The sequence below is a fragment of the Festucalex cinctus genome, chromosome 3, assembly GCF_051991245.1.
Source record: "Festucalex cinctus isolate MCC-2025b chromosome 3, RoL_Fcin_1.0, whole genome shotgun sequence".
Taxonomy (NCBI): domain Eukaryota; kingdom Metazoa; phylum Chordata; class Actinopteri; order Syngnathiformes; family Syngnathidae; genus Festucalex; species Festucalex cinctus.
This window is the reverse complement of record NC_135413.1, coordinates 31,030,056-31,048,008: the sequence shown is the minus strand read 5'-3', so window position 1 is coordinate 31,048,008 and position 17,953 is coordinate 31,030,056. Positions and strand designations below refer to the sequence as shown.

The window sequence follows — 17,953 nt, the reverse complement described above, 5'->3', positions numbered from 1 at the left end:
ACTAGCAAATCTATCTATACAGTATATAGTCAGCATATATCAATGTCTATTTAGCTAGCTAGCGTAGCTAACTAGCAAATCAATCTATTTATAGTCAGCATATGTCTATGTCTATTTAGCTAGCTAGCGTAGCTAACTAGCAAATCTATCTATACAGTATATAGTCAGCATATATCTATGTCTATTTTGCTAGCTAGCGTAGCTAACTAGCAAATCTATCTATACAGTATATAGTCAGCATATATCTATGTCTATTTAGCTAGCTAGCGTAGCTAACTAGCAAATCCATCCATCCATCTATCTATCCATCTATCCATCTATCTATCGTCAGCATATATCAGTCTATTTAGCTAGCATAGCTAACTGACAAATCCATCCATCCATCCATCCATCCATCCATCCATCCATCCATCCATCCATCCATCCCTTCCAGGTTTGACCTCATCCCCTGAGCAGTAACGGATCACATCTTCCTCCTCACCCTCCTTCCTCCTTTCCTTTCCTTTCCTTTCCTTGCCCTCCCTCCCCTCTCCTCCTCCTCCTCCTCCTCCCCCGTTTTCCAACATCTAAATGTGCACTGGCGTTTGAATAAAGCTTCTTTCTGCTCTCCGACACGGGCAAGAGCCACAGGCCTCCGCACCCACTGGGCCACCGGCAGCTTCGGAGCATCAACGGTACGTACCCGGGAATCTTGGGGGCGGGGGGGCGGGGGGGTACATGTTATAGATCAGTTATTGATTGATGATTAACTTCAGAAAGCTTGAATGGAATTTGATTGAAACAAGGTGATCATGTCGTGCAAAGTGGAAGTTCTTGGATGGACTGAGTAGAAGTACATTTGACTCTTGAGTCTGGAATTTTCACATATTGCGTTACAAGTGAGGCTGAAAGTAGTGAAATGGTGACATTTTTCTATTTGATGTGCATTTTGGGGGCTTTCATACAAATTTTACTGATGTTTTGCTTTTTGCAATGACCCGAGGCCGATCAAAGGCTCCTCCTATGTTGCCCGCCTTAAGAGGCGCATTCACACATTTTGTTGGTCAGGAAGTTGATTCAAATGGAAATTTATTGTGCCACCCACCTATACAAACTGTTGACTAGCATTCTCAACTGAAGGTTCCTGACTAATTAAACATAAAAGAGAAAATTACACATCGTGTATTTGAAGCAACAAGATGGCCTTGGCTAGCATACAATGGGAAAACACCAAAGGCACCCAGGCTAACAATTAGCATCTATGCAACAAACACAAATGGCACAGCAGGTCACATGCAGACAGGCACGTATTCTTTATCTTCTGCCACGAACGACTAATATTACTGCTGTACTGCTGAAACTAAGAGAGGCGCTGTCTCTCCAGTCTGAATTCTGTCTTCTACTGACCCCAAGTGGTCTAGACGTACATACCAGAATGCGCAGACTTAAAAAAATAAATAAATAAATAAAAAAAAAGTGCATGGGATTAAATAATATCTTTAAAAAGTATATTTAGAAAAACAAACACATGACCAATTTTATTTGATTTTTTTTTCGAGGCTCGATAAATGACATTTCTATTCATTCCAAAGGGAAAAGATGATTTGCGATATGAGTCTGGTCAAAGAAAGAATTGTAATTTCAATTATTATGATGCCTTATTGTTAATTTTTATGAAATTATGCATTTTTTATTCTTGCGCTTATTGGGTGGCGGGTGTGTGGACTTTTTGACTGTTTTTATGTTTAGCTACATCCTGGAAATTATTGAGCCATTTTTATTTTCTGGCCCAAAAAAAAACCAGACTGTTAAAAACAACAAGAACAACAAAAAACTTTTTGAATGTTGTTTTCCAAAGTTAAAAAGTAACACAAATGATTTTCCCCGATTGTGACCCTCTCACTGCATCTGAAAGGTTGTTTTTTTCTTTTTTGAAATTTCTGGATCAGAGTCACCTTTAGCAGTCCAGCAGCGCCTTTTCCGTCACTTTTCTCCTTCAAGGCGACGTCCCGTTACTATGGTGACGTCGGGCTCCCTGGGCTCTCATTGTGAATCCCAATTGGCAGATGTTGGCTGAATGAGAGAGAGAAAAAAAAAAACATGTCTTTTTTTTATTTTATTTTTTTCTTGAACCATAAATCATTCAAATGACAGCTGGCCTGTCATAAATGTGTCGACTTCCAACATATGTTCACAACAGTAGCCGTGTAGATGACGTGAGAATGTGGAATATGTGCTACTAATACACCTCTAACCACCTGTGATAAAAAAAAAATTCTCACTGTACAAGAGTGTGTGTGTTCTCAAACAAGCGTTACAGTATACACGCACACACCTATACTTCCTAGAATCCTAGTGTGGCAGAAGCTGTGTGTTGCGCTGTGTGTGTTCATATCAATGTGCACTCTGTTCTGCCAATGAGGGACTCTGGAGGGTTTTGGGGGAGGGGAGAGGTGGAGAGGGGGAGGGGGGTGGGGGGGGGGGGGGGGTGCCCGCCCCGTTGTGTTTACCTTGGCAGGGTTGCACCCCTCCCAAAAAGCTCTGCCCCTGTCCACAGCGGGAACAAACCAAGGCCTCATTGCCCGTCACCTCGGCTGCAAGCGGAACATACCACAGTGACCCAAGAGGGGAGCGGCCGCACCCCGAACCCCCCCACCCACCCCCCCACCCAACAAATGAATGAGCACACTGTGGCCAGTCGCTCCATTTAAGCGTTCAATGATTCTTGATGAGCCTCAATGAGGAAAGTCGGTTTTTTTTTGTGTGTTTTTTTTTTAATTGAGCCGCCAAGAACTGCAGTGGGGTAACTTGGAGAGTTTAAAGTGGAAATAAAAGTCTTGTAAATTTGACGCATCACAGAGAAGAGTGACGTTAACAAGCCTGTCGAATTTGAATGGTTTAAAAAAAAAAAGAGAAAAAAAAAAGTAGTATATAAAATGAGGCTTCAGAATCGTGGAATATGAAACTGTTGTCTGCGTTTCAGGCGCTGTGGGCGTGTTCACTTTTTCGATTGTCAACTGTCAATCAAACGCCGCAACACATGCTGCATTCGAGGATGGTCGGAAGTCGGATTTATCCGAGTTGGTTTTTCCCAGTTCCGACCTGAAAGCGTTCAAGGCTAAAGTAAACAACCAAAATGGCGGATAGTGGTAAATTGTTTTTTTATTTTGGTTCTTAAAACTCATTTAGACCTTCTCATAATTTTGCTTCATTTATTTTTTTTATCTTATTTCATAAGCGTCTCCATACAGTTCAGTGGTTCACTGATAATTTCATGCAGGGAGATAGCGGCAATACTGTCACGTACGTTGCGTTACGTGAAGTTATGACGAATATTTATGAACGAAGAAAGCTATATAGTTTTATACTCGAGTAAACTGTGTTTTACCATTCACGGTCTGTGTTTCCAAAAGGGGAAACCATTGGAGAGTGACGTCACTTGTAGTCCGTCAGTGAAGTCGGAGACTTTGCAAGTGGAATTTCCGAGTTCAAGGGGGCGTTCCTGTACACACTTCCTGGTTTGAACTCGAAAAAGTCCGATATTCTCGAATGCAGCATAAATTTAGCGCCCTTTTTTTTTTTTTTTTTTTTTTTTTTTTTTGCCTACAACAAGTTTGAGCAGTGAAAATTACTAAAAGCCTCGTCACGTGGATTTTCCTCACCGTGGCGACGAGCCACTCGAAAGCAGTCACCACAAGGACCCCGCCCACATGCTGGCTGTCAAGTAGGATTGTCCCATCCGATCATGTGATCGGAAATGGGGTCCGATCGGGTGATTTTTCAGCTCATCCTAGGGCTGAAAAAGATTGTATTTTTTAATTCTTAAGACATTTTTCTTAATTTTCGAGAAAGTCGAGAATAAATATTGTTGTTTAATTGACTTGAACCACTGCTGACATACAGGGTGGTGCCCCCCGGGCTCCATTATGGAAAAATAAATGTCTTTCAACTCAATCAAGGCATCATCTGATAAGCCCAAGTTGAACTAAAATGTTAACCAAAACAGCAGCACTAACAATTGCTCAACTACAACATTGAGACTTGCAAATGTTGATTTCTTTATGTTCTGCGGACAGTTCCCCTTTTTGTTTCGTTTTTCAACTTCAATTTCTCTTAAAATCAACTCACACTGCAAAATATTAGTCCAAAAACATGTTTGTACAAATCTAGCTCAACCATTTGCAGGAAAATACGTTATTTCAATGACTAAAATGGGAAAGTTGTCCTTTCCCCCCGCCCCTAATGAGCCTTTTAGGCCGCTAGTACAAGGTGTTGATTTTGTGTTTGTTATTGGAGAGAACTCTTAACTTCTTCTTCTGCACTCTCTCACGCTGCAGTGGGAACGTCAACACACGCTTGGAAACATTCAAAATGCAATTTATCTATATTAAAAAAAACAAAAAAAAAACACACAATACTAATAGTAATACAACTAAAAAAAGAATAAAAATAAATAAAAAAATAAACATTTTTGGAAAAATTAAACAAATCCATCTAACCTGCTCTAAAAATAAATTTTAACGATTTTTTAAGCAAAAAAAAAAAAACTATAATGAAAAAGCCAAAACAAAATTATAAATGAACTATAAAGACAAAGACCAAACAAAATTATCATAATCATAACACAAGGCGGCATCTTTGCATTACGTGACATATAAATGATGACCGTTTGTATGGGCAGACAGATGAGTAATATGAGTTTGAAAACATCTGTAGTTCATAATTTCAAACAGCAATTATTATTAGTATGTTCACAACAAATTATTACGTCTGCATGGAAAATTGACAGCGTGTAAAAGGGTACCAGTAAATAACAAAAACAACAGTCAAGCAACTTGTGTCCAAGCAAAAATAGTGCAGCATAAGAAGAAAGGAAGGAAGGTTGGTTACGTCATAGCCATCCGCTTGCTCAAAAAACAAACAAAAAAAACCCCACTGTGGGATATTTTGCATGCTGAGACAGCAGTACAAACATTGGGGCCTTTCTCTTTTTGTGTACAGTATGGCAGTGTTAATGGCCTACACACGCAAACTGGCAAACACACACCTATGCCAGGTTTGAGTTTGCAGCGTCGCTCCAAAAACTGTGAAAGCTGCCTTGAGAGTAGAGCGCCCTCCTGTGGCCACACTCTGTTACTGTGAGCATCACACTGGCCACTTGTCTCGAATGTCGGAATGTTCACGACGGGGGCGGCGGAAATGTTCACTTACAATGAATTTATTCTCATGTGATTTCATACGTTCTCTTAAAATAAATAAATAAATAAATAAATAAATAAATCTTGAGAAAATCAGTAAATTAATGACTTGAAGTTGTGATATTTTGTGGATTATATGTTTATGTGGATTTGAGCAAAATAAATTAGTAGAAAAAAATGACAGGATAAACTGAAAATAGAAAAATAAAATACAGAAAGTACAGACAAAAAAACAAAACATTTGGGTGTAAGAAAATATATAAATATTAGCAAAAAAAAATTCAATTATGATTAAATTATAATTAGATCAGATTAGGACTGTTTTCTTGAAAAAAAAAATAATGATCATTATTTATTATGCTGCTCCAAGTAATAATAATTTACTTAAAAATAATCTAGTTTTCATAGATGGTGACAAAATAATAATTTGTCAAAACCAACATAATAATTGCTTTTACAAATGGAAAATAAAAATTTATAGGTTAGAAAATTAATATTACCAAAAAATGTTTTCATAATTTAATTTAAAAAAAATCTAAAAAAAGTACCGAATTTTTTTCTTTTTAAAGATCTCCACAAGTAGCTTACATAACAGTTAGTATAGGGGATAATAATTATTCCAGAAATTACTGACAACAAATTGTTTTAACAAGCCAGAAGGTTAAAAAAATAAATAAAAAAATAAAAATAATATTTCAAAAAAAAAGTCCTGGAAGTACATGAATCCATTCATCCTTTCAGATTAGATAAAAAATGTTTTTACAATTACACTTTTTAATGTTGTTAAAATAAATACCTAACTTGTCTGGCATTCCAAATGGTAAATGTTTACATTTTGTTTATTAAACGTGGATGCCAGACGGTTGGCAGATTGAGTTCTGAGACCGAAATGTCCCCATCCAACACGGCTCGTGCTGCAAATGCGTTTAAGCGGACCGAACCATAATCGCTTTCAACTTATTTGAGGCACTTCAGACATTTCCTGTGTCCTGGCGGCGACACACAGCCGCTCGCTGTTTGCTCCTTGCAAATGATGTCACGTTTCCATTCCAACTCGTTGAGCAAACGTGCGCGTATCCTCTATAACCGCAGGTGGGATCGTCCAAAGACACTCGTTCATTTCATTTGGACACATCACGCTTTGTCCACTAACTGGAGACTTTTACATGTTGAATCTAATATAAATAAACATTCTGACAGAGCAGTGATTCTAAAAGCTTTCACATTTTTCGTAGCTACTGTATCAATGAACACAGTCTGAATATTAACACTGCACTTGCAAGGAAATGTAAAAACTAAACTTCAATATTGGCTCCATTATGTTTTATTGTACATAAATTGTACATATGTTTAAAAACAAAAGAGTTATTAATGGTTAAATGCAAATGTATTTGCACAGTACTAAGAAGTTGATTACATCAGAACAGTAATCGGGAAGTGGGGCTATGTTTTCTTTGGTCCAAAATGTACAGAATTTTCAATGTCTTGGGGATTTATTTATTTTTTCTTGACAGAAACTACCCAAAAAAATCTGAAAAGAAAAAAATGCTTATACAGTACATCTTATTTTCTAAAAAGCTATGCTCTCAGGACTGCAGTAACATTTTATTTTAGAAACATTTTAAAAACCTTAAAAATAATAATAATAAAAAAAAGAGCATTTTTTGGGTTGAGAGGGCATTGCAGAGTTCGTCTTTTTTTAAATTACTATTTGTAGCATGTACACAAATATTACAGTAGCTAACAACTGAAATATTCCAGAACGTACAGAAAAGTACGAAGGGGAACTTTTCTCGTCCAGACGAGAACCGTTCTTTTATATAACAGAGTATGTGTAGTATGAGTGTTGGTGAGTATTTTCACAATATGTTCCAGAATGTAGCAACATATTAGAAAGAAAGACACGGACCAACAAGTCCAGAAATATTAAACAAAAATGACGATGACATAACGCAAAAGTATCTTTTAAATTCTTTTTCTATTCCCAAAAGTACCAAGATATTCGGGAAATAATTATAGGCCAAAAGTACTTGAAAATTAAGATTTAGCAGCCAGAAAAAAAGGCAAAAGTACAATCCGGAAAGTAGTATTATTTTTGAGTTGTGTTTGGAACTAAATGCTTTGTCTGTTTTTTTTTAGGTGAGGATGACTTCCCTGCTTCTGCTGTGTACGTCGTTGCCCTTCATCTGGGCCACGACATCATTTCAACACCATGACGGTACGTTTAGTAGCATCCTAAAGCTAAGCTAGCTAGCTAGCTAGCTAAGGAGACGTCATCTCTGGGTGATACACGACATGAGATAGACTTCATTGACCGGACTGCTGACCAAATAATTGATTTCAAACTCATTAGCTTGTCAAACAACTACACACACATCCACTTCCTCTGAAGGAAATATTACATTGGACCTGTCTTCCACGCAGGCTTGGACGGCACGCTCCGTGTCAGCGTTCCATCGGCGGCGCCTCTACGCCCCCTGCTGGGTGGCAAGGTTGTGGTGCCTTGCTACTTCCAGGACAACACCGCCAGCGACCCAGGCGCCCCGACCACCGCGCCGCTCTCCCACCGCATCAAATGGACCTTCGTCACCAAGAAGAACATTACAACCATCCTGGTGGCATCAGAGGGGAAGGTCCACGTTGAGAGGGACTACCTGGACAGAGTAACGATGGTCAACTACCCGATGGTGTCCACGGACGCCAGCTTGGAGATAACGGAGCTGAGGTCCAAAGACTCAGGCACCTACCGCTGTGAGGTCATGCACGGCATCGAGGACAACTATGACACCGTGGACATCCAGGTTCAGGGTAGGACATGAAGACACAATCTGGTCTCTCTTTTAATTGAATTTGGGGTTGGCCTGTTTCTATCTTAGAAGAACAGTTTGGTTCAGTTCAGTACCAATGTCAATGTCAATGTTTTGTACGGAGTAGTAAGAGATGAAGGTAGCCAGGATGAGACTTGGGATCTATAAATGTCAGGCAATGGTTATCAGGAGGAAAAGGGTTGGTTGTGTCCTCTGTGATGAGAGCAATTTCCTGTATCAGGACTGGAGGAGATGTTCAAGTGTCTTGGTTCACAGATACACAGATGTCGGTGTACCAAAACTGTCATGCTGAAAAGAGACCTGTCCAAACAACAAATTGCTAAAACTTGCTGGTTGAGCTACATTCCCAGCCCCACCTTCAGTTATGAACTTTGGGTAGGGACCAAAAGAACAAGTTTCAAATGCAAAGAGCTTTCTTCACAAAACATTCAAGAGAGATAGGGTGAGAAGCTTTGTATCCTGGACGGACTGAAAGAAGCTTCCCGACACCAGTTGAGGTGGTTTGTGCATATTTTCCCCTTTTCGTTTCCTCAATGAGGTGTTAGGGTCATGTCTAAATGGGAAGAGACCTCAGGGTAGACCTCAGACACGCTGGGGGCGGGGGGGGGGGACTATGAATCACAGCTGGTCTAGGAATGCTTTGGCATACACTTGGTGGAGCTGGAGTAGGCGGAAACAGACATTACATAGACAAATTCAGGTTCAGGGTTCCAAACTGTTCCGCGTAGTGGAAACAAGACTTGTGAGATGCCATTAAACAATGCATATAAGATGTGTTTTAGGTAAAAATACTCTGTCTCCATCTTTGTGTCTGACCCCCAGGTATCGTGTTCCACTACCGAGCCATCACCACCCGCTACACCCTCACCTTCGAGAAAGCCAAGGCGGCTTGCATCCAAAACAGCGCCACCATCGCAACCCCTGCCCAACTGCAGGCCGCCTACGACGATGGATACCACCAGTGTGATGCTGGATGGCTGTCTGATCAGACTGTTAGGTAATATTAATCAATCTGCCATTAATGCAGAATGGACTTGTGCTTTTCTAGTCCTCCAAGTACATTCCTCTACCAAACTCAGTCCAGGTACTGAATCATGTCCTTTTTCAGGTACCCCATCCATGAGCCCCGGAAGGAATGCTACGGAGACAAGGAAAACTTTCCTGGCGTGAGGACTTATGGAGTGAGAGACGTCAATGAGACTTACGATGTGTACTGTTTTGCGGAGAAGATGGCAGGTACGTTGTACAATAGGATACAAAACTACACTGCCTAAACAATACCATACAGTACTGAAATCCTAATATATCGTGACATTTCACTGACTCCTCCCAGGCAGAGTCTTCTACTCCATGTCCGTAGAGAAGTTCACCTTCTACGAAGCTGAGGATCAGTGCACTAAACTGGGTGCCAGACTCGCCACCACCGGCGAGCTTTACCTGGCCTGGAAGGGCGGCATGGATGTGTGTAATGCCGGCTGGTTGCGCGACAGGAGTGTACGTTACCCCATCAACATTGCCAGGCCTCAGTGTGGAGGCGGGCTCCTGGGAGTGCGAACGGTCTACTTGTTCCCCAACCAGACTGGATACCCCATCACGAGCTCTCGTTACGATGCTATCTGCTTCCAAGGTACTTGCTCAACTTTAACAAGGGCAACAATGCCTCATTACTCAAAGGTTGGGAAACAGCAACCTCACCAAGTTGTTCTGAAACTATTGTCACATTAACAGGTAGCGATGACGAAGGTGCAGTTCCCGGGAGGATCACTCCTTTCCCTGACATCATGAGCATAACCCCAGCCCCTGGAGTTTATCCAGGACTTAGAACCACCCCCGGGGGTCAAGAGATCAAGCACGGAGGTGTGGACATTCTCACCAAGCCTATCTCGCCTCCTTTTACAGACGCCACCATGGCTCCCACAGGTAAACTAACAGTTCTTCTCTAATGCCACAGTAGCCAGTGAATTGTAAATGCTGAAGATAAAACATTACCATAACATTGAAAACAGAATGTCCTCAATCGAATTTCCTCCCATAGGTGTAGTGTTACACTACCGACCCATTACCGGTCGGTACACGCTGACCTTTCTGGAGGCCCAGCAGGCCTGCAAGAGTATTGGAGCAGTCATCGCCAGCCCCCTACAGCTTCAGGCGGCCTTTGAGAAAGGCCTGCACCAATGCGACGCTGGGTGGCTCGGCGACCAGACTGTGAGGTGTGTTAGCGGCAGGATTATTACACGTTTGTACGGCCGAGTCTTAATAATCAGCTAAAAGGAATACCTCTCATGCTCAGGTATCCCATCGTGTCACCCCGAGATAATTGTGCCGGCAATCTGCTGCACCTTCCAGGAGTTCGATCCTACGGCCTGAGGCCAGACTTTGAGCGTTATGATGTATTTTGTTACGTTGAAAGTCTGCAAGGTCAGGGACCCAATCACTCAATTGTCAACACCAAATTTAGGTCTTAGCGTTTTGCATTTCAACTCTTCAATGCTTCCATTCCTCTCCTAGGTGAGGTCTTCTTTACCAGCGACTATGACAGCTTCTCCTTCGAGGAGGCCGTGCAGCACTGTGAGAAACTCAACACCACACTGGCCACAACCGGGCAGATGTACGCCGCATGGAACCAAGGGCTTGACAAGTGCCGGCCAGGTTGGCTAATGGACCGCAGTGTCCGATATCCAATCACAAGCTCCAGATCTCAATGCGGGGGCGGCCAGGTGGGTGTGCACATCATCTATGCTTTCCCCAACCAGACGGGATTTCCCGATGAGCACTCACGCTACGACGCCTATTGTTTCAAAGGTAGAAAACTGCGCAACTGCATTCAACTTTTAGTTTGAACTTGGAATGTCACACAATTCCATTCTGTATTCTGTGTTTTACAGCTGAAACAGCTGCCATTGATACTGATAGCAAAACCACCATTGACACCATCAGCGAAACCATTTTTGACAAGTTACTGACAGTGGATGTTGTCAGCAAGACGACGGTTGCAGTTGATTATGCCACTCCTACGAGTAAGACTATTTCTGGAAAATCAGATGTCTGTACTTTGGTTACTGTGGTCCACTATTGAAGGTTTTGTCTATTTTGGCCACTACACTGTCCTATTCTTATGTGGAATTTTGTTGTTTGATTTTAGTTGAACCTACTTTGGCTTACAATGACACTGATACAAGTCTAAACATCACAGAAATCGAAGAGGTTATCCTAAAGACAAACATCACAACCCAGCTAACTGCTCCAACTGGTAAGACACCTGTAATCGACTGCATGCACATAAAAATGGTTCTTGAATGTATATTATTTGTGAAAGCATCAAACAGTACCTGCACATTCAAAAATGATGAACACAATTCAGGCGCTAATAAATTTTTGTCTCCATTTTTACCTCTAGTTCCAGTTGATGGCTCTGCATCTGGATCAGGCGATTATTCAGCCAGTGGAGATATCTCAGGAGAGTCCAGTACTGTCAGCGGAAGCGGGAGCGGAGCTTCTGGTTCCGGACTAGATGTCACCTTCAGTGGACACACAGACATCCTGTCAGGAGACCATTCTGCCTCTGGTGATCCACAAGGAGCAGAGGGTGGCAGTGCAATCTTCACCTCGGGAGACTCCTATAGCGCATCAGGATCTGAGTCAGGTTTTGTTATGTCAGGATCAGCTTCTGCCAGTGGCAGCGGAGACATTAGTGGCAGCAGTGGTGACATTCTGATCAATATATTGGATGGAAAAGAGAAAGAATTGCTGATCCCAACCGTCACTGAGCAGGAGTTAGGTAGCGGGGTCTTGTGGACTTCAGGTATGTCTGGATCAGGAAGCATGTCTGGATCAGGAGTTATGTCCGGGGCAGGCAGTGGATTTTCTGGTATCACCTTTACAGACAATAGTGCCATTGACCGGACAGTTCAGCAATCAGGAGAGCAGGAGTTGTACGGATCCGCTGAAATGTCCGGATCAGGATCTATTTCTGGATCAGGCTCTTTGTCCGGGTCAGGCATCAGTGGATTTTCTGGCATCACTTTCACAGATGATGGTGCCATCGACCTGACAGTTCATCCATCAGGAGAGCAGGAGCTGTACGGATCTGCTGAAATGTCCGGATCAGGATCTATTTCTGGATCAGGCTCTTTGTCCGGGTCAGGCATCAGTGGATTTTCTGGCATCACTTTTACAGACGATGGTGCCATCGACCTGACAGTTCATCAATCAGGAGAGCAGGAGTTGTACGGATCTGCTGAAATGTCCGGATCAGGATCTATTTCTGGATCAGGCTCTTTGTCCGGGTCAGGCATCAGTGGATTTTCTGGCATCACTTTCACAGACGATGGTGCCATCGACCTGACAGTTCATCAATCAGGAGAGCAGGAGTTGTACGGCTCTGCGGAAATGTCTGGATCAGGATCGCTGTCTGGATCCAGCTCTTTGTCAGGGTCAGGCAGTGGATTTTCTGGCATCTCCTTCACAGACAACAATTTCATTGACTTAACAATACAGCCATCAGGAGATCAGGAGTTGTCCGGACATCATCCCTATGCATCGGGTTATCCCAGTGGCTCTCCAAGTGGTTTTCCATCTGGTGCATCAGGCAGCGGTTCTGCCTCTGGCCAACCTTCCCAGATAGACGGTGACGTCATCTTTCTAACAGATGATGGGGCCAAGGAAGTTAACATTTCTCCCATGGAGCATCATCCAGAAGAGGGCCGTGGGGTCGTAGAAATAAGCGGCCAGGAGAGTGGTTCTGGAATCCATCTTCAAATCTCAGGCAGTGACAAGCCGTCGATAGCTCTTTCTCCTGGATCTACAATGACCTATCCAGACTACAGTGAACCATCCGGGCACGAGGAGGAGGAGGCTACAGTCATCGTTCTGACTCCAGAACCTGTCTACGTCAGCCCAACCACTGCACCGTCAATTTCACTGGCAACCGCTCCCATAGTGGAGCAACCAAAAGTAGAAGAGGGTATGTTCTGTTGTTTGTGGTAACGCACAAAAAAAAAAAAAAAAACTGATAATGTATCTTGAAAGTCATACTTTTTTTTTGTATATTGCGTGCAGCTGTGCATGGTTGCCCCGAGGGCTGGTTGGAGTTCATGGGAAGTTGTTACCTCCACTTTCCCGACCGACACACCTGGTCAGATGCCGAGCAGCGTTGCCAGGAGCTCAATGGCCACCTGGTCAGCGTCAGATCTGAGGAGGAGCAGCAGTTTCTTAACTGTAAGTGATACTAAATTTGTAACTGGCCTCAGATTGGCTCAGCGTCTAAAATAGCTAGATCTCTGCTGCTTCACAGCCAAAGGTCAAGACTATGAGTGGATAGGTCTAAATGACAAAGAAGTCCAGAATCAATTCCGCTGGACGGACGGCAGCGCTCTGGTAAGACAAGCTAAAGTTGATTTAGTGGTTTTGACGTATCTCAGAACGTCATTTTTTTATGTCCCAGACGTACGAGAACTGGAGACCTAACCAACCTGACAACTACTTCAACTCCGGGGAAGACTGCGTGGTCATGATCGGGCACGAGGGAGGCCAGTGGAACGACGTTCCTTGCAACTACTACCTTCCCTTCTCATGCAAGACTCGACCCGGTAGGAACTAATGCCGATTGACTTCCTTGGTACTTGTTTGATGGATCCTTGGCGGGATCATACTAAACGACTTTCTGGTAGGATCGCTACTCACAAAAAGTTAGGGAAATCTACCGTTACGTAAACTCCATTTAACTTTGTCTAAACATTTGAATACACAAAACAGTTCTAACCTTTTGTGAGTAGTTTAGTATAAAACATCCAAATGAGTGCTGATCCAAATTAAAAAGATCAGCCAGTTCCTACTTGTTTCATCATTGTCCTCTCTATCAGCGGGGTGCGGATCGCCCCCAGAGGTGGATCACGGCTCACCGATGGGCATCACCAGAGAGCACTACGCCGTTAACTCCAAAGTGCGCTACCAGTGTCAAGCTGGCTACACGCAGCGCCACCTACCTGTCATACGTTGCATGGAGAATGGACAGTGGGAGAAGCCACAAGTGGAATGTATAGAAAGTGAGTTTCTCTCATTTTAAAAACCATGTTCTCAGATTAAAAGAAAAACATGAGGGGGAAAAAACAGACCCAGGCTAAGCTCCTCAGCAAACAGGGACATGTGGAAGTAGGGTGGGGGATGGTATAAACGTTAAAGCCCAATGCTCAAATTGGTGTCGTTTGCAAAATACGCGTTTGATTCTAAATCTTTCCCCTCGGCCCTCCAGCATCTGGCGGCAACAGGCTACACAAAAGATCGGCGACGAGCAGAAGTCGAGGAGTGAGCAGCCGACGGGAGCACAGGAAGACGCTCTGAACAGGACTGAATGAAGCACAAGTGAGATTCACAAAAAAGGACCCCTCCCGGCGTGGACACCAATGTTAAAACCAACCAAACCAAAAAGGAAATCATTTAGCTCAGCCTCCAATGTAAATACAAGCACTAAAACACATTTAGACAGTGACGATGTAACTGACTCACAGTTTTTTTTTCTCCCAGTGTCGTTAGTGAAAGTACTTGCATTGTTATTTATAGAGTCTAATTTATAGCTGTAACTCGTGTTCTCCATGCACAAGTACTACCGGAGGAATCAACAGAAGTCTATATGAAAATGTTATTGATTGCAAATGATAGCGTGTTGCTATGTTTTAGTCCATTTTATTTCTGGGTCTATGTTTGTATTTCCGTCCCTGGTGACTACTTTTTCAGAGATTTTATTCCAAGACTGTGATTCTCGATCATCAATGATCACATTCTCGTGTAGTACAGGAGTATGTTGTTTTTTTGTTTGTTTGTTTTTTAAATTAAATCATACGACGCTTTTCACAACATTCCATTTGTCAGTACGAACCAGTTCATAAACAAATTAACTGAAAACACAAAAGTTGACTGAAGATGTAAGTTTCTGGATTTTTAGGAAAACGCATTTGTTCAGTGACGCATCTGAATTGACCAAAAAAATAAATAAAATAAAATTATGTACTTATCATAGATTAAATTGAAATGAGAACTTTTCTTTTTTAAAACATTGCATTTTGACGTTTACAAAACATGCTTAAATACATCTCCACAGCTTACGAAAACCCGTGAAATACGCATACCTTTAGTACAGCTCAACTGCCTTTTTATGAAAACGCGCATGTTAATATATGGTAACAAGGATAATTTTTTAGTTATTATGACAAAGTGTTAGGTTTACACACTAAAACATATAAGCATGTCACAAGGATGAGAAGACAAGACTTGTTCGTTTTTACTCGCAGCGAGGAGAGCAGAGTTGCCAGGTGCAAGCCGTCAAAGATGCTCTGGCAATCCTCTTGTGTCCTCTCTTTTTATTGGGGATTAATTCCTATCCGGTTACAAAAAATAGCGTTGCACTACTAAGGGGTGGGGAAAGCAAAATAGTGCAACGCTGCATTATCTTAAAATAACGTGTCTGCGTGAATGTAAATGTGTTGCAAATAAGCATGTGATTATCCATTAGCAATGAAAGTTCTCGTTTCCGCTTCTGCCCCAGATGGTGTGACTCGTTTTAAACACTGTCTGGTACAGTTAATCTAAAAAAAAAGCAGTTCACTTCAAGTTCATATGAGTGTGAAACATTTTAGCAAATACATAATAACTTCGATACACTTTAAACGTAACACAAAGTCAGTAGTCACATTCCACTTGCAAGCACAAATCAGATTTCAGCACGTCCTCGTCAGTGAATAAAAGCTGACGTTTGAATAAGCGAGTGTTAGCGGAGATCCATCGCTGGCGTAACGCACGGGACTCACTTGTAAATATTCGACACTGCAACTGTGTGAACAGCAGGATCTGTCAGTAACGTTTTCTTTGTCATGTTTCATCCCATATAGATTGTTTTGTTTAATCACGTGATAGAATTGATGTCATTAGTCAACAGTTACTTAGTCGAGCTTTCTGTGGAACCTGAAGAATTTTGATCGGTGAATGCGGTGGGAAAAGAAAACATCCACTTGTGTTTTTTTTTATTTTATTTTAAATGTGGCCCCATTTGCATCACACAATAAAGTGTTAACAGTATGATGTAAAAAAAATAATAAAATGAATTTTTATCACACTTCTCCTGGGCAAAGGTGTTTTAGAGGGCAGATACGAAGTTGTAACAGATTTAAGTGACAGCAAATAGATCAAGCGCACAGTCAAATTAGTCATTTCAATTTTATTTTATTTTTTTAAACGCAGGCACGATAATAGAAACAAATATTGAAATAAGTGATGAAAACATGCCTCCATCTCAGTCCAAGTGTTCCACTGCAATCGCTGTGTTGGTGACGTCGCCATCCCTGACGTGAGCATACAGTCTGCTATAGTGTGCTGCGCCAAATAAAAAGATGGAATACGACCTATGTGTGTGCGTGAAATGACTCTTTGAGAACATCTGAACTTGATTTGAATTGTGACAGGCGTGTGCGCTGATTTCATTTTTAATTCTGAAACACAGCCAGTTCTAAAAATTATTAAAGGGTGTGTGCACTTATGCAACTACACATTATCTGTTGTTTATTCACCGCTCAGAAAGATTTTTTTTTGTTTTTATTTGAATTGTAAATGGTTTAAGTCGCATTAAATGGTGGAAAGTTTTGTTATCGACTTATGTTGGAATTTTGGACAGGGGTGTGTAGACTTTTTATACACGTGTGAGAGAAAACATTTGTAGATCTCCCCCATTTTAAAAAATGTTTTTTTTTACTATTTTGTTTTTTTGTGTGTGCGTTTTCCCTCCATTATTTGTTGGAAAATGTCTGTTAATCAGGATTTTCAGAATAATTTTGAGGTTTATTTTAAAAGAATATATTGGGTGTCAATTATATGCTGATTTTCAATAATTGCAGGCCAATCCAGTCACTATCAACTGTCCATTTATTTTTTTCACCTTGCAGGTAGGTCAGTCCGAACATGAAAGCTCTGCAGTCTGGAGAAAAAAAACTTTGGCATTTGGTTTGTTGTCATCTTTCTGTGGTCAGCTTGTGTGCAAAACACGTTGAGTCACCTTTTTAATGACAAGGCAACACTTAATGATTACGTTTGAGTCACAGATGCTTAAGAAGACTTCAGTAAACAAGTGGGAGGAGACCTTTAGCTAAACGTATGCTATGTGTGTCCCAAAAAAAAAAAAAATGCGAGGAGCTGTTTACAGTGGCCTCAATCTTTTCAACAGACCTTTTCATCATGTTTTTAAACAATAGTCCCAAGGGTACTTCAAAGTTTTGGTGTTGTCATTGATGGGCGCAGTTACACAAGTCCATTTTCGCTGCTATGGGAGCGAACACGGCCATCCAATGGGAGCGGCTCCCTTCACTCAATTTAAAGAGGTATGCAGTCTCCATGGCAGGAGCAGAAAGGCAGCAAAGTACATTTAACTCATTAACCCCAAAACGTGTAAATACGTTTAATACTTTGTCCTTCACTCCCAAAAACGTATTTATACGTTTTTTTTTATGCAATAGCATACAGAAGGCTTTGATGCAGCTTCTGATCTGAAGAGGTGGCTTAAAGCAATTGTAGTCATTAGACAAAACGACCAGCAGGTGGCAGCAGAGTATAAGAGATCAAAGCAATATTGCAACAAGCTCTTTTTGTCAAGAGTTTTCAACAGGTGTGTGAATAATGATGAAACTATATTTGAATGCTAATTGCTGCAAAACGGAAACAGATACAAATATACTTTTTTTTCTGATGAAAGAAGAGACTGCAATCTTTCTTATGGTAGGTTCCATGTTTTTATAGCAATAGAACACAATATTCTGTGGGTCTTGCGAAATCAGTCAAAATCCAGCCGAGAGTGAAAATGGCTGGGAGTCAATGAGTTAAAAGGAAACGTAAAATGTGCAATTATGGGCGATGTAACGTTCCTGATCGTGCGTCCATGTATTTATTAAAAAAAAAAAAAAAAAACTA

The 17,953-nt window shown here is 41.6% G+C and overlaps 1 protein-coding gene across 1 annotated transcript; it reads left to right on the top strand.

The window, feature by feature from the left end:
- Positions 1-614: 614 nt before the first annotated feature.
- On the top strand, positions 615-16,112 carry acanb (aggrecan b). Its single transcript, XM_077517572.1, has 18 exons — positions 615-674; positions 7,317-7,395; positions 7,602-7,985; positions 8,828-9,002; positions 9,114-9,241; positions 9,339-9,632; positions 9,734-9,925; positions 10,041-10,215; positions 10,296-10,423; positions 10,514-10,807; positions 10,891-11,022; positions 11,148-11,255; positions 11,403-12,968; positions 13,064-13,222; positions 13,299-13,381; positions 13,449-13,593; positions 13,867-14,049; positions 14,256-16,112. Exons 2-18 carry the CDS (start codon positions 7,323-7,325, stop codon positions 14,342-14,344), a joined length of 4,308 nt encoding a protein of 1,435 aa, XP_077373698.1. The 5' UTR covers positions 615-674; positions 7,317-7,322; the 3' UTR covers positions 14,345-16,112.
- Positions 16,113-17,953: the final 1,841 nt, after the last annotated feature.